General features: G+C 37.3%; 1 protein-coding gene and 1 pseudogene across 1 annotated transcript; one reads left to right on the forward strand and one right to left on the reverse strand.

The window, feature by feature from the left end:
- The first annotated feature begins 4,711 nt into the window (after positions 1–4,711).
- Positions 4,712–7,330, forward strand: LOC125342962 (annotated as a pseudogene).
- A 1,908-nt stretch (positions 7,331–9,238) lies between these two features.
- Positions 9,239–10,186, reverse strand: LOC125343626 (olfactory receptor 1468). The gene has a single exon (XM_048336132.1). It carries the CDS (start codon positions 10,172–10,174, stop codon positions 9,239–9,241), a length of 936 nt encoding a protein of 311 aa, XP_048192089.1. The 5' UTR covers positions 10,175–10,186.
- Positions 10,187–16,089: the final 5,903 nt, after the last annotated feature.

A 16,089-nucleotide genomic window follows, 5' to 3' on the forward strand; every position in this document is an offset into this window, starting at 1 on the left:
AATGGAACCAAGTGTTGTTCCACAAAGATTCTTTTTGTCTTAATAGAGAGTTGGGAAATATTCTCCCTGGCATCAATGCAGCTAAATTTTCGAATGAGACTGTTGCTAGAGTGTATTTTTGACATTGTGATTTAACATATATAGATTTTCAGAAATGTAAGCCAGTCATATTTTCTAGATGATTCTTCCTCCTTTTATTTTGCTGTGAGCACAAATCTCTAAGATGATTATCTAAATAGCTTTGTGATTTTGTGGATTGTATAGATTTTGTTTTGTACGTGAATTCCAGAAGCCATTGCATTTGTAGATGTGCTAGGAAGATCTGTATTAAGTTAACCTGAATTTAGATTTCAAATGTCTGTTCTGTGACTGGTTCATAAAGTTCTGTTTCACTAGGGAGAAGAGAGAAAAATGTTCTTGCCTATAAACATTCAAAACATTGAACTGCAGTTGTTTTTTTATAGTACTTTCCTTTCTTGTATGGTAACAAGGAATAGATATAAAGCCAAGGCGACTTCCTGATGGTGTAATGTCTTCCAATAAAGTTTGACATCTTGTTTGAGTTTCTGCATGACTCTTGAAGGTATATTTAAAATAATATACACTAGATAATAATGTTTGTAGAATACATGCCATTGTAAGAAAGCAAAGCCCATATTAAGGTCTTGTTCTTGACACAGTGCTCTGGTTTCCCTGGGAGCTGCTATAACTTTAGCTCACAAACTATTTTAATGAAATCCTGATTCTTATTTAAATTCTCTTGCAAACATTAAAAATGAATATTAAACATAGTTATTAGGTAATGTTTTTTTATCAAGAAATTCACTAAAACTGAATTCCAGAATGTTGAAGTTAGACACAATCTTTGAAAACATTTGCTTTAATGTCATTCTGTAAATAGGGAAAGTTCATAGGCTAAGTTACCCATGGAAACACTGGCAGACTCCAGATCGTTGCTCCATGACAACAGGTAATTGGCCTGGTATACATATTTGATTTAGTCAATAGGCCCTATTCATTGCAGAATCTATTAAAATATGTTCTCAACCCAAGATCTCATTTATATTCCACATTGTAGACTTATCTATAACTAAATAATGTGCTGTTGGATCTGGTTGACTTCTCTTTGAGGCAAAATTTCAAAAGAAGAGTGGAAATTTACATTTGACAAATCTGAGAAATGAGTATTTCTCTTATCCATGGGACAATTTGGACATATTTCATGTTCCCAAGGAAATATAAATATCAATCTTCAATAATATTTTTCTGGCCTTGTGTTTTGAACCACGGTAATTTCATTCTTTTCTTTGTTGGCGTTTTAAAAAACATTGTTACTGTATTAAAATAGTCATACAAAAGAGTTGCCATTCACTGAAACACTTTATATGTACAAGGTGTTTTGATCTGTGTCATCCCTTCAATATCCTCACCACCCTTCCAACAACCACTTCCATTATTTCTCAGGTCTATGTTATATACAATGAATTGTTGCCTGCTTTCTTCCCCCTTCCCCCTTCATTTTTCTTCTCTTTTCCCATTGGCCCCACCCTCCCCTCTTGCAAGTACCCATTTCCTGGTACTTATTTTGTTGGGCTTTGGTGTAGTCTTTTTAAATTATCATACTATTTGCGCTCTCCATACAGTCTACTACACTTCAGTTAATTCATTTGTCACCCCTTGCTTATGAAGGAACTTGTGGATAGGGATGAGAAGGGGAAAATGGGAGAAAGAAAAGAAAGGGGCAAAAAGGCCCAAGAGGTATTGTACTCAAAACTTGACTTATGAAATTACAACCCTTTTTTTTGTAAAACTCATTAAAAATAACAATAAAATGACTTTTTAAAATTAATGGAGTTGCCATGACAGTGTTAACAAAGACAACTTTTACTATTGTGAAATGCAACTAAATACTGTTTTTTTCTTAGGTTTCTTCTCCTCTTCCAGAAATATAGGCAATTTTTCTGTCCTGGAATATTGTATTCTCTCTGTTGCTTTATGTTTTTATTGCTATTTTAGGTACACTATACAGATTCAAGTAAATTCCTAGTATTCAATGGACACTTTTTCAGTGTGCCAGAACCACCTAACATTAAGAAATATGCAATTTTGGAGAGATCTTTTTGGTCTGTCTTGGGACTTGAACCCGGGGCCTGGGTGCTATCCCTGGTCTCTTTTTGGTCTAGTGCTCTACCACTTTGGAGGTAAATAGTAGAAGAGGAGTTCTGTGTGATATACTTTTGGAGGACAAAGAAAATTTTAATTCAATTATCTTTTTGCAATAAAAACAGTTTACATCCAAAGGACACTATACTAAACTAATGTTAGAGATTTTTAAAGATTATGTTGCTTTTATAAAGGAATTTCATTGTGATATTTTAAAATATGCATATAATGTACTTTGATCATATTCATCCCCCTATCACTCTTTTATCACCAACTCCCCCTTATAAAATAAGTTTAACAAGTTTAATTATGCATTCGTCATATATGCTTCTTTATATGTGTATGTATGTAGATGTAATGATTTAATGAACTTTAGAATCCAACTACTTATAATTACATATAGGAATATGCAAAATTCAAGTGAATTAGAAAATGGTATTACCTTCGCAATTAATACTTATTATTTTCCTTAGCATTGGGTAGTGCAGTAAAAGGATATGAAATCTTCTCAAAGTATTACCTCATATAACATGAATATTTCAAGGTTATGTCTTCACATCTCCATCAACATCTGTGTATTTGTATTTTTTTTACAGAAATTCTGACCTTTTCCTATTTGTTTAGCAGTGGAAATATTGTAACTATGGGAAAAATGAATAGAAGAGTCAGTTCATTAACAAAATTTGGTTACAGAATTTTTTCTATCTGAAAATACATATGGGAGCCAAATACATATGTTCTATTGAGGCTTTTTATCTCATTACATGTGGTCCCTTTAGTGAGAAGTCATGGCTTATTGATGTTCATCAACATTAGTCATGTTATCATACCACTGGTTACTTCTTTTTGTGAAAATCTTTCATAAATTTCTGTCACATATCACCATCTCTAAGGTACTGATGAATCTTGTGAAAGACAAGATTTTTCTCTTCATGAAACAATGAATTATCCCATTCTGTTCTTTCACTACATTCCAGGCTTGTATCAAACAGAATGCTATGTGTATAGAGTTAGTTGTACTGGGACTTTTTGCAGGTCAGTCCTTATATTTCAGCTTCATGAGTCTCAAATAATTATCAGTTTCTATTGTAACACTTCTCTACTATTGGTTATTTTCTGCTCAGATACACACATAATGATTTACCTATTTCTTTATATACAGGTATAAACTCAAATGGTCTCTCCACTGGTGATCCTACATGTTTATTTTTGCTACTCTCTGGATTGTATCAGCTATAATGAAAGTTTTTCCCACATTTTCTTCAGACCTTTCTGCTTTCATTCTAATCTGTGGGGACTTACCCCCACCACACTATTTTTCTCTGATAATTCTCTGGGCCAAGACTGGACCATATTCATTTTTACATGGTACTGATTCATTTCTTAAACTCCATTATCTAATATTTAAGAAATAGAAGTTGTATACGTTTTAAGACTCCTTTGAACTGGATGCTAGTGGCTCATGCCTGTAATCCTTGCTACTCAGGAGGTTGAAATCTGAGGGTCCCAGTGAGAAGCTAGCTGAGGCAAGAAAGTCCATGATACTCTTACCTCCAATTAACCAGCAAAATGCAAAAAGTAGAGTTATGGCTCAAGTGGTAGAGCACTAGCCTTAGCAAAATATTTTTCAAAAAGCTGAGTTGAAGCCCTAGAACTGTCACCCTTTCAAAATAAACTAATTTATAAAGACCGAGGCCAGTCTGAGTAAGAATTATACACGAAGATACTTAAGAAAATGTCTTATTTTTCTTAGTTTGATACAGCTTTATGTTACCATATATGACATTTTCCTTTGATGGATTACACATCTCTTTATTTTTTCCCACATCTACTTTTTGTCTTATCCTTCTTTTGGAAGATTGTGCCCTATTTAATATAAATTTCCAGAAGATTTAGAATTGGGCTAATGGCTTTTTGGGACCTCAAGGTCTGGGAAGGAAATGAGGGAATTAACATTCAATAAGTATGTATTCTTATGTGTGAGGCAATCTATAGTCAATATCTAGACCTTCCCAAGTGTTTGCAACTAAAAAGTGGAGAAGTTACAATTAAAAGCCAGGTCTATATTATGCTGTATCTATTGATTTACTCTAAAAATTTACTATCAGAATTATCCCTAAGCATTACATTCTTTGCTGTTCATAGTGTAAAAGCATCATGTATTTTTAAGTATAGTTATGTGTTTTGTTCATTGTTGGGTGGTTTGTATTAAGAATGTTTGCCAAAGACCATAATCTCACAAGGACAGTCTTTATCTTCTTTATCTGGCACTGAGAACTTCATGAGCATCTCTCTCTCTCTCTCTCTCTCTCTCTCTCTCTCTCTCTGTGTGTGTGTGTGTGTGTGTGTGTGTGTGTGTGTGTACCCCTGAGCACCTATACAATAAATAAACGGAATTTTTTCTTTTTAAAATACAATCTCATAAATATATCACATATTTCCTTTTCATAATTTTTAAGGCATATCACATAATGCCCTCTAGGCTACTATTAAACTTGTCTACTAATAAATATTTTTTTCCTGGATCTGGAGTATAGAATCGGCTCTTCCGATGTTCCAGATATTTGAACATCAAGTGATTGATTTATCTCCCATCCCAGACTCTTCAAGTCTTGACTTAAAGGCAAAGTTTTATTAGTTTACTAAGTAGCTTTAGTTTTCCTTCTGCAGAAAGTTCCAGGGTGGAGCCTAAGATCTACTTCACAGATGAAGAAGCAGCAGCTGTGCTTTCCTGAAGCAACATGTTCCCAAATGCCCCAATTTTTCCAAGACAGTAAAATCATCAGCATAGCGGTAGATCCTTCATTTTTGATAGTCCTGTTTGCAATTCAGTCATTATATGAGAGATTTTTCACATACATACCCTTGACCCATTGTGATCTGTTCTTGCCTCTTCTGGCCTTATTTTAAGATCTAAAATGAAATCTTATGTTGTTATGACAGTGCTTGTATGTCTTAATTTTTCAATATCTGTAATCAACCTGGGTATGTGTTTATGGGATGAAGAGAAATCACATACATATATACATAAATCATATATGTATAGGTACATATACACATTCTGTGACAAAAATTGTGAGTGATTTAAAGGAGACAGATGAGACAAGATACTCCAAGGCACAGGCAACCTGTAGTCAACCACTAATAAAAAGTCTTGCTTACTTACTGCAGATCAAATTTCTCTACTGAATCTGGAATGAGCTGGTGGGTAGACTGAAAGTGAAGGCCACAGGACCCCTGCGTCTATCACAACCAGAACAACTCTACTTATCTTCTTTTGATATATAGAAATCTATGTCTTGACTGATCTACGTGTGATACTATCTCATTACCTTTGCAAAATTTTCTGGCCAGTGGCCAGGCCCTGATAAATGCTGGTAGAAGTTGTTCTCTAATATTCCCACATTATTATCATCATGGCCTACCATATTTTCATTCCAAAATGTGTTTGTGTTATTGACACTTGTTTATTTTAAAATTCATGTAATTAAAAGTTCATGAACCAGTCCTATTTGAAAGCAACGGGAAGTTATTCCTGTACAAGTTCAGTTACACACATCCAAAAGACTGTAAGATCATTAGTACAATGTTGCTGGATTAGATCTCGAGACTGATGACAAAATTGGCAATTACTTAGAAGGATCATACATTTGGCTTATTTTTTTTCTTTATTGTCAAAGTGAAGTACAGAGCCATTACAGTTTCATATGTAAGGCAGTGCATACATTTCTTACGCAACTTGTTACATCCTCCCTCATTTTTCCCCTGCCTTCCTCCCTCCTCATGTCCCCTCCCATGCATTGTACAGTTGGTTTACGCCATATAATTTTGTAGGTATTGCTGTTGCATTGGTTTGTCTTTTTATCCTTTGTCTCTCGATTTTGGTATTCCCTTTCCCTTCCCTAGTTCCAATACATGTATATACAACATACAGGGTACTAAAATCAGTTGCAGTGATATCAGGGGTAAAGCCACAGGAAAGAAATAAAAAAAGGGTATGGTTTCACATGGCATGTTGAAAATAACAACAACAATGGTATACTGTTTGTTTCCATAACTTGAAGTTCATTTTGCTGGTTTCATATAATTTTAAAGAAACTGTACAGGACGTTAGACTGATGTATTATCAGTTAGGTTTATGCAAAAATGATTATGCAGAACTTAGTGGATCCATAGTCAAAGATTAGCTAAGAGAGATATCTTTGGATAAAGTCCAAAATAGAGTACTTTGAAAAGTATTAAGGGCATTAAGGGGTTGCTTAATGACATTTTGTTTCAATGGATTTTTTAAATTAACCAAGAAACATCAATTCCTAAACTCCTTGGCTAAAATGATATTCATTATATACAGTATTTGTTATATAGAGAGTCCTGCTTAAGATATTACGATGAAGCAGCGCGCGCCAGTCCCGCGGATCTGTTATCTTGCTTCAACAGTGTTTGGATGGAACAGACCCGGGGACTCTTTTCCACCACTAGCTGCCTTCAAATAGCTCCACTCACAACCTCAGATCTTTATCTTCTCGCCCGTCTCCTGCTTCTAGGACCAACCAACGCCGTTGGTTTCTTTGGTTAGCTCTGTATCAACGAGTAGCCATGACCACCCAGATTCGTCAGAATTATTCCACCGAGGTGGAGGCTGCTGTCAACCGCCTGGTCAACTTGCATTTGCACGCTTCCTACACCTGCCTCTCTCTGGGCTACTATTTCGCTGGCGACGACGTGGCTCTGGACGGCGCGGGCCACTTCTTCCGCGAGCTGGCGGAGGAGACGCGTGAGGGCGCCCACCGCCTCCTGAAGAAGCAGAACCGGCGTGGCGGCCGCGTGCTGCTCCAGGATGTGCAGAAGCCTTTGGAAGATGAGTGGGGGAAAACCGTGGAAGCCATGGAAGCCACCCTGGCCCTGGAGAAGAACATGAATCAAGCCATTTGGATCTTCGTGCTTTGGGTTCTGCACGCACAGACCCCTATCTCGGTGACTTTCTAGAGAACCACTTCCCGTCGGAAGCTCATCAAGAAGATGGGCGACCACCTAACCAACCTCCGCAGGCTGGCTTCCCCTCAGGCTGGGCCGGGCGAGTTATCTCTTTGAACGTCTCACCCTCAAGCACGACCAGAAGACCTCAGAGTCCAGCAGCCTTTCTCAATGTATATGCTCAAATTCTTAACTTCTTTCACTCCAACAGTGTTGATCAATCACAGATAGTTTTGTTATTAGCACAGGCCTGAAAATCTCACTCAGAGCACCATGGACTAGACACTTCTGCTGCCTTTTGTGAGCACAAAGCAGTAGATCCAGCCCTCATTCAGCCTCAACAGTATAACTCAGCAGGCTATATTTTATTGGTACCAGACACCATGAAAGGTGTCAAGCATCATGCCATAATTTCCATATCCACACAAAGATCTTTTTTAAATTGAGATCAATTAGTTGTATAAAGTGTTTCATTTTAACAGATCCATGTATATATGCAATACTTCTTGATCATAATGACCTTCTTTTATTGATACTTTTTGCATTCCTCAAACCTTCATATTACTCTATATGTTTAATTCCTATTTTTAACATTAATATTTATTTTGAATTCCAGGCAGCTATCTGGCATGGAAATTCCACAGACTTTTCTCTCAGAATATTTTTACTGCAAAGCATCTTATGTAGTCAATGGAGATAGCTAGGAGGCAGAAGTTACTATAACTGATTCATAGATGGTACCAGTGGTCCACTGGAGCTCAGAGAGATTTATTGATTCAGCTAGGATTACGCAGAAAGCTAGCAGAAAATAAACTGAACCTAAATTTTCAGTTCTAAAAAATGACAGCATTCCTATTCAATTCATATTACTGAATACCTACTCTGTTTTAGGCATTACATTCTCTCTAAAGCAGCAAAGCTTCACAAAACAGAATCATGCCCACTGCAAAAGATCTCTGTGCCTTTTGATAGTACAAATATTCTAATTCATTCTGTTAAGTGATATAATATTTGACATGATGTTTTCATTGATGTGTTGGTGGCTGAAGATACAGCTTGGTGGTAGAATGTGCTTAGCAGGCATGGGGCCCTGGGTTTAATTCTCAGCACATAAAAAGCGAAGGAAAAGTTTAAGAGAGTACCATATGACAACTAGAGTAGAGAAGTGAGTAATTATGTGTAGAAAAGTTTTAGAAATATAGAGGAGTTCAGAAAATATAATACCTTGAGATGGGACCTGAGAGAAAGTACTGAATGTCTTTTGGAAGAGAGTGGAACAATACAGGTATTCCAAGGAATGCACTGAATCTTATAGAGGACAGATGTCAAAATCCACCATCAAGTCCAGATATACCAAGAATGCAGGCTACAATAACTGTTCAGTGCCTACCTGGTGTGCTTGGGCCTCTGTGCTGTACTTGTCTTGGTCAGAGAATCAAATGCTGGTGATAGCTGTTTCCTACTATCCACTATATAGGAGAAAAGATATGATTGCTTGAGGCTTAGTTTGCTTCTCCTAGTACGTTGTATTTTCCTTGTTCAGCATGTGTAGCACTATAATATGTATCTCAAAGGGTTATACTGTACTGAGTCAAATTAGTTTTGGAAATTTTAAAGTTTAATGTAGCATTTTTGATAAGGTATTTTAAGATATCACCATCAGGTCCTCCATCCCTTCTTTTCCTTGTGCCCTTCCTTCCTTCCTTCCTTCCTTCCTTCCTTCCTTCCTTCCTTCCTTCCTTCCTTCCTTCCTTCCTTCCTTCTTTCCTCCCTCCCTCCTTTCCTCCCTCCCTCTCTCCTTGCTTTCTTTCTTCTGAGATACATACTAATAATTAAAAATCCATAACAGTGAAACTTATATTTATGAGGGTTTTTGAAGAAATTTTTGTATAGAAGTGGTGAAGACTGTGGAATGGAAAAAAGAAGTTTTGTTTGTCATAAATTTTTTCATAGTAAAATGACTATAATCTAGAGTTAGACCTGGGCTGGAAGTTGAAAACTGATGGGAAATCTAGAGAGTACCATAATCTAAATCTCTGGATGTGTTACCCCACCTATGCCTCGTAATCTAGTAAAGATAACTTTTATGGATGAGCTAACATCAGAAAAAACATTTTTTGCTGAGTAGTCTCATCAGTGCTCCTTTCATATCTCTGTTTCTTAGACTATAAATAAAGGGGTTCATCATAGGGGTCACAACTGTATACATGACAGCTGCTACCTTATCCCTTTCTGCTGAGTAGGCAGAAGAGGGGAGAAAGTAGACCCCAACAATAGATCCATAGAAGAGAGACACAGCTGAGAGATGAGAGCCACAGGTAGAGAATGTTTTCCACTTTCCCTTGACTGATGGAACTCCAGACACAGTGTTACCAATGAGAGCATAGGAGACAAGAATGAAGGTGAAGGGGATGAAGATAACTGCTCCCCCAATGACCAAGATTAACAAGTCATTGATTTGAGTGTCTGAGCAAGCAAGCCTTAAAATGGGTTGTAGGTCACAGAAAAAGTGTGGGATTGTTCTGTGATCACAGAATGACAAGTGACTCAGCAGACTGAGATGTAGTATTGAGACAATGTTGGAGATGACCCATGGGGTCACAACCAATAGGATACAGCGCTTGGGATTCAGCAATGCAGCATAGTGTAATGGATGACAGATGGCAATGTACCGATCATATGCCATGGCTGCCAACAGGAAATTATCCAAGTCCACTAGGAGCATAAAGAAATACATTTGCGTAAGGCATCCTGCAAAGGAGATAGTTGGACTCTGGCTTCGAATGTCTGCCAACATTTTGGGGATGGTAGTAGTTGTAAAGCAGATGTCAGTGAAGGATAGATTGGCAAGAAAGAAGTACATGGGGCTGTGGAGGTGAGTGTCACTGATAATTGCCAGAATGATAAGTAAATTTCCTACCAGAGTGACCAGATACATGGATAGAAATAGCATGAAGATGACTTCCTGCTGTCCAGACTGCACTGTGAATCCCAGGAGGAAGAATTCAAAGACAGTAGTTTGATTTCCTTGGTGCATGATTCTGCTGTTCCTAAAAGAGAGAACAACTCAATATGATGGTAAAAATAGTAATATGATATGAAAGCTCATCAGTGTGTCATACTAGATCAGAGTATCATATCAGGTCTTTGAACCAGTCTTGCTTTATGTTCCCGCCTTACAAGTTTCATGAGGCATGGATATTTGTTTATTCATTTGTTGTTCTTGCATTTCCAAATGTTTTTCTATTTAAATTTTATTTTCTCTTTAAGTAGTTGTATAAAATGTTATTCAACAAAATAGTATATGAATGCAATGAATCTTGATCAATGTTGGACATGGATATTTTTAATCCTCTGTGTTCAGTGTTGGGCATCATTGCTAAGGAGAGTGTCTGATGCACAGTAAAAGATTAATAAAGAGTTGTACTTAAATAAAGATTGGCGGACAAGTGAAAAAGTGAACATTTGTGATTTATAATTCATGGCTTTCATGTCCTTCTCTGTGCAATTTCCTAACCTTAAAATTTTAGAGGGTCTTAACAGCAGAGTTGTGAAGGTTGCTATAACACATGTAAAAATATCCAGACCTCTATTCTAGTCATTGGCTGCACAAACACTAGCTGGCACCATTCACTAATTTTGAAGAATTGTAGACCCATAGAAACAGGCAGAGAAATTTATACTTTGCCTCTTGCTTTGGGCAGGTGAGACTCCAATATGCATATGGAAATTTAGCAGATCACTTGTAACCCACCAGAGGCAGAGACTCACAGTTCCCTCCTGACATTGAATAAAAAGGATCTTTTAAGTAGTTCTCTGCCTCCTTAGATTATAGTGAAGAGAAGGTAGCCATTTACATTAAATACTGCAGAAAACTTGTACAGGAATGGTCAGTAAGTAACATAGCAAATCTAGACTCCTAAACCAGACTTATTTGTAGAGGGATTGATTGGGCAGAAGACAGAATGAAGAAAATTCAGGTTACCATCTTAAAAGCTAGCATTTTTGTGGGACGTCTAATCTTTTAAGCATCTTCTCAGTGCTTTAAACTAATTATCTCACCAATCATTTACCTCCAATTTGATGAAATAAATATGACTATGGAAATGCCCAATGTAGATAAGGATATCAATACATGGGGAGGTCATAACTGATCAACTTGATACAAAAACAGGGTAATAGAGTCAGGTACTCAGTCAGTATGACATGAGTGTCCTTTGGCTTACTCACTATGATATAATGCATATGTGCAGTTTATGCCTCACCCATGTTCTAGGAACATAAAAATTTGCTGAGTGTTTTTACACAGAGTAGAGTTAACCATTGGAATCAGATTCCAAGGCAGTTTGTTGATGCCATATGGGTGCAAGCATAAGTTATAGCAAAGGTACTTACAAATGGGAATTCTTGTCTTTGCTTACTCCACTTTGCTCTGTTCTATGTGGTGCTGGTAAATCCACTTGACATGCACATTTCTTACTTGAAGTCTTATCATGTCTTCATGCCACATTCCCACCTTAACATAACCAAACTGTCGTTGTGTAAATTCACATCCTTTTACTTATATGTTGTTCTCTAAGAGAAAGAAGAGATTGGTAGCACTAATGAATAGTTAGAGCAAGATTACAGGAAGACTGTTGCATTTAATTAACAACACAATTTTTTTCTGAGTACCATAGCAGTGCTCATTTGCATACTAACAAATAAATGTGCTAATTATAAATCAGACAGGATCAGGTCTGGTGGGACCTCTGCTAGGCAACACTTAGACATTTCCTATGTACAGAATGTACTGTACTGAAAATAATAAAGTGGCATATTATTATGTACATGTAATCTAGGCTTTTCATTAATTCAGATTGTATTAGCAAATTTGACAGCTTGTGTTCCTGCTTTGCCCTTCCGGGCACCGTATTAGCTGGCCTCATTGAACTTATTGTTCCCATCTATATTCCCCAAGCTGATTCTAACTTTTACAACTAGTCATATATCTATCTGCTGTCAGTCAACCTTTATATTTAAGTCACTAAGGTAGCATGATACCTGGGGAGCAAATATTTATGTGTGGTTATTGAGATTCCCTTTCTATAAGACTTACCCTGATTTTTTGGTGACTATTTTCCAAAACTGTTCCATAAACAAATTGTTTTTATTTTTCCACCTTAAAGAAGTCAGTAAATTTTCTAGCCACAATGTAGAGGCTTCTTCCTCCCAATATAAACACATACACACACACACACACACACACACACACACACACACACAGAGAGAGAGAGAGAGAGAGAGAGAGAGAGAGAGAGAGAGAGAAATGAAGAATGGAACAGGTCTAGAAATCCCAATTGCTTGCATTGTCTCAGCTTCTGGATTTAGAAAAAGGATCATCTTAGGGCTCAAGATGCAATCCTCAGGGCTCCTTATTAGAAATTACTCTTGGTTCCATCCTCTATAGACCAAGTCTTCTCTACTGGGATATATTGGTATTCACTGAACTACTGCTATATTAAAATTATAATTACATATAACTAAGAATAGAAGGACACCTTTTATCCCTACTGTATTATTATGCTAGTTAGGAAATTAAAGTAGTATTTTTTTTGGACAAAAATTTCGTTCCCTTCATCAGCTCTTGCATTCCCATGTAATCCAAGGACAAACATACTCAGGTGTGATTGGGAGAGTCTTAATAATAAAAGCAAACTAGAAGGATCATTATTTTAGGCATTGTTTTATGCCCTTTTTATGTATTTAAACTATCTTCATAATAAAATTGTAAGTAGGTGAAATTATGCTTTCTTTCTTCCACATGAGGAAACTAAGAATGGAAAAGCTGAATAATTTAACCAAACCCATACAACTAGGTGGTGGTAGAGCTAATTTCATATGAAGGCACTTTTATTTTGGATCCATGTTCTGAACCACTGCATCATACTGCTGCTTCGGAAGCACTGCAGAGCTATAGAAAAATAGCACTAGACAGAAAACTTGGCCAATTGTCTTCTCAATATTTCTTCCTATCATTCCACCTCTCTTCAGTCTCAGCAAGCATCCTCATTGCCCATCCAACTCTACCTCAAAATCTCTACAACTACACCTAAAACATTCGATGTCTGGGTCCCATCCCAATTTGCCTTCCTGGGACTCCCATACCATTAGTTTCTTGTTTGCCTTTCTTTTCAACTAACCCTTCTCTACTGGACTCTGGCTTATAAACATTTTCTACTCTTTCCAATGTTCAAACCAAACAATTTCCTTCCTACCATTAAACACAAATTTCTTGTATTATTTACATTTCTGTCTTTGTTTCTTCACCTCAGCCCACTCCAATCTGTCTTCTGCTCCATGCATCTCCACCAAAATAGCTCCTGGGAAGGTCACAGTGACATTCCTATTACTAAATCCACTCTTGCTGGCAACTCAACAGCATTCACCTCAGATGATTGCTCTTCTTTTTATTGTACTGTCTCCTTGAGTTTGGAGAAACCACACTGTCTTGGGTTTTTCTCTCTGACTATTCTTTCTCATTCCCTCTATAGCTTTGTAGTAGAACTTCATTGGGATGTACAGTTTCCCTTCCTTATGAACTCTTTCTGTTGAAAAATATTATATACTTTCATGACTTCAATTACAATCTGATGGTTTTCAGTTTCTCTGAATCCTTACAATTGTATTATATGTGCTGCTAAGGCAAGCACTGGTTCTCAGTGTCTTTAGTTCTTTAGCCTTTTCTTTAGAGCTTCAGAACAATACATCTAACATAATATTTGCTGTGTCCACATGTATAAGTCATGGCACCTCAAATTCAGTATTTTCAAAACAAATCTCATTGCCTACAAACCTTACTACTTGAAACCAACCACAGCTCTCCTTCATTTCTTCTGTATTCAGTAAATTATAGCACTATTCTTTTGGAGGCCATTTTTGCTATCTCTCATATATTTCTTAATAGATTTTCTTACATTTCTTAAGAGATTCTCCATTTTAATATCTTCCAAATGTATCCACACCAACCATGATTTAACATATTTCATTATACTTCCTTATATGTTCATACACATGCACACACTCATATATATCATTATACAGTCTGTTTCATCATTATACTTCCTCCCATACTCTTGTTCCTTCCAAAGTTTCTCCACACTAATACTTTTCAGTGGCTTCTGTTTTTTGTTTAAAATCCAAAAGAATTAATGTGGCCTATAATGTCTGCTCTTCCAGCTTTTTATGTGGGCTCCTATCCACTCCTTTCAATTCTATTGAAAGCTTCAAGTTTCTTCCTGCTTCACATTCATTCTCATGCATATATTCTTTTTCTGGAAGGCAATAACCTTCTCATCTGGCTCACCCATTTTCTGATTTCAGATCTCAATTTAAATATTTCCTATGTAGAGTTTATATGGAGAAAAATTACTTTGGGATCATGGGAGGCTTTAAAGAGAAAGTGATTTTGTAGCTGAATTTTGAAGAATGAAAATGGGAATTGAACATTTGAAGAATGTCTTACAAAACAATATGGCAAGAAGTGTGAGGCCTTCAGGGTTAGAAACTATGCTCAGGAACATAGAGTTGACCACCATGACTATAGTAAGGAGAGATTGGCTATGTGGATCAGGCATGATATGCAAGACTGTGTATGTTTGTGTGTGTGTGTATGTGTGTGTGTGTGTGTATGTGTGTGTGTGTGTGAGAGAGAGAGAGAGAGAGATGATTAGGGATGTTTGGAAGCATCCAAGGAAAAAGATCTGATATTTTATGTTTAAGACATCTTAATTTTCAGAGGTTCCATAGAACAATGAATATCGAAATACAGAGGTGAGCCTGGGCTGCATAGCAAAAAGACCTTCTTTGAAAACGAAACAACAACAAAAGGAAATACCCATTAGAATAATTGCCTTTTCCTTGTGGTTTTCACTCTTTTCTCTTTTTTTTTCTTTTTTGCCAGTCCTGGGCCTTGAACTCAGGGCCTGAGCACTGTCCCTGGCTTCTTTTTGCTCAAGGCTAGCACTCTGCCACTTGAGCCACAGCACCACTTCTGGCCTTTTCTATATATGTGGTGCTGGGGAATTGAACCCAGGGCTTTTTGTATACGAGGCAAGCACTCTACCGCTAGGCCATATTCCCAACACCCCCCTCTTTTCTTATCTCCCTAGAAACCTAACTTCTTTTTGTCTGGGGACCAGACAGCAAGTCTGGGACACAGGTGACATTGTAAGACACTAGAGAGATGGATGAGCATAAAGACAGAAAAATAAGAAGTCACAACTGGCCAGGCACCGATGGCTCACACACGTAATCCTAGCTACTTAAGAGGCTGAGATCTCAGGATCACGGTTCGAAAACAGCCTGGGCAGGGAAGTCCCTCTGAGAATCTTATTTCTAATTAACCACTCAAAAAAACTAGGAAGTGGTGCTGTTACTCAAATGGTAGCTGGCTAGCCTTGAGCACAAAGAGGCTCAGGGACAGTGCCCAGGCCCTGAGTTCAAACCCCATCCCTATCCCCCTACAACACACAAAAGGAGAAAAAGAATAATGAAGTCACGACTGGCACTTGTAGACTTGTCAGCACAATTCTCCAGGCCAGTAGAAAAATGATATATTTTCATGTCCTTTTTGCTTCCCTTTTTTTAGTTTGGTAAATCGTATTAAAACTTGCATAGGATTTGCCATTTCTTTAGGAGCCCTGGTCTTTTCTAGAGGAGATTTGTAAGTCTTTAGGCAATTGGTATTCAGTATTGTAATGTCTGAAAGAGGCATATTTGGAAACAGAGGACACTGACACTGACCTTTTCTCTGAATGGCTGCCGTTTCATACGTCATAGCAAATGCATTTAGGAATTGCTCATTCGTGAGGGCTGTTCAGAGGCCGGGAAAAGGAAAGTGTCCTGGGAATTGACAAGCAGCAAAGCAAGGCAGAAAAGAACAGGGACATTCAGACATGATGAATGGGGTCA

This window comes from Perognathus longimembris, chromosome 28 (genome assembly GCF_023159225.1).
Source record: "Perognathus longimembris pacificus isolate PPM17 chromosome 28, ASM2315922v1, whole genome shotgun sequence".
NCBI lineage: Eukaryota > Metazoa > Chordata > Mammalia > Rodentia > Heteromyidae > Perognathus > Perognathus longimembris.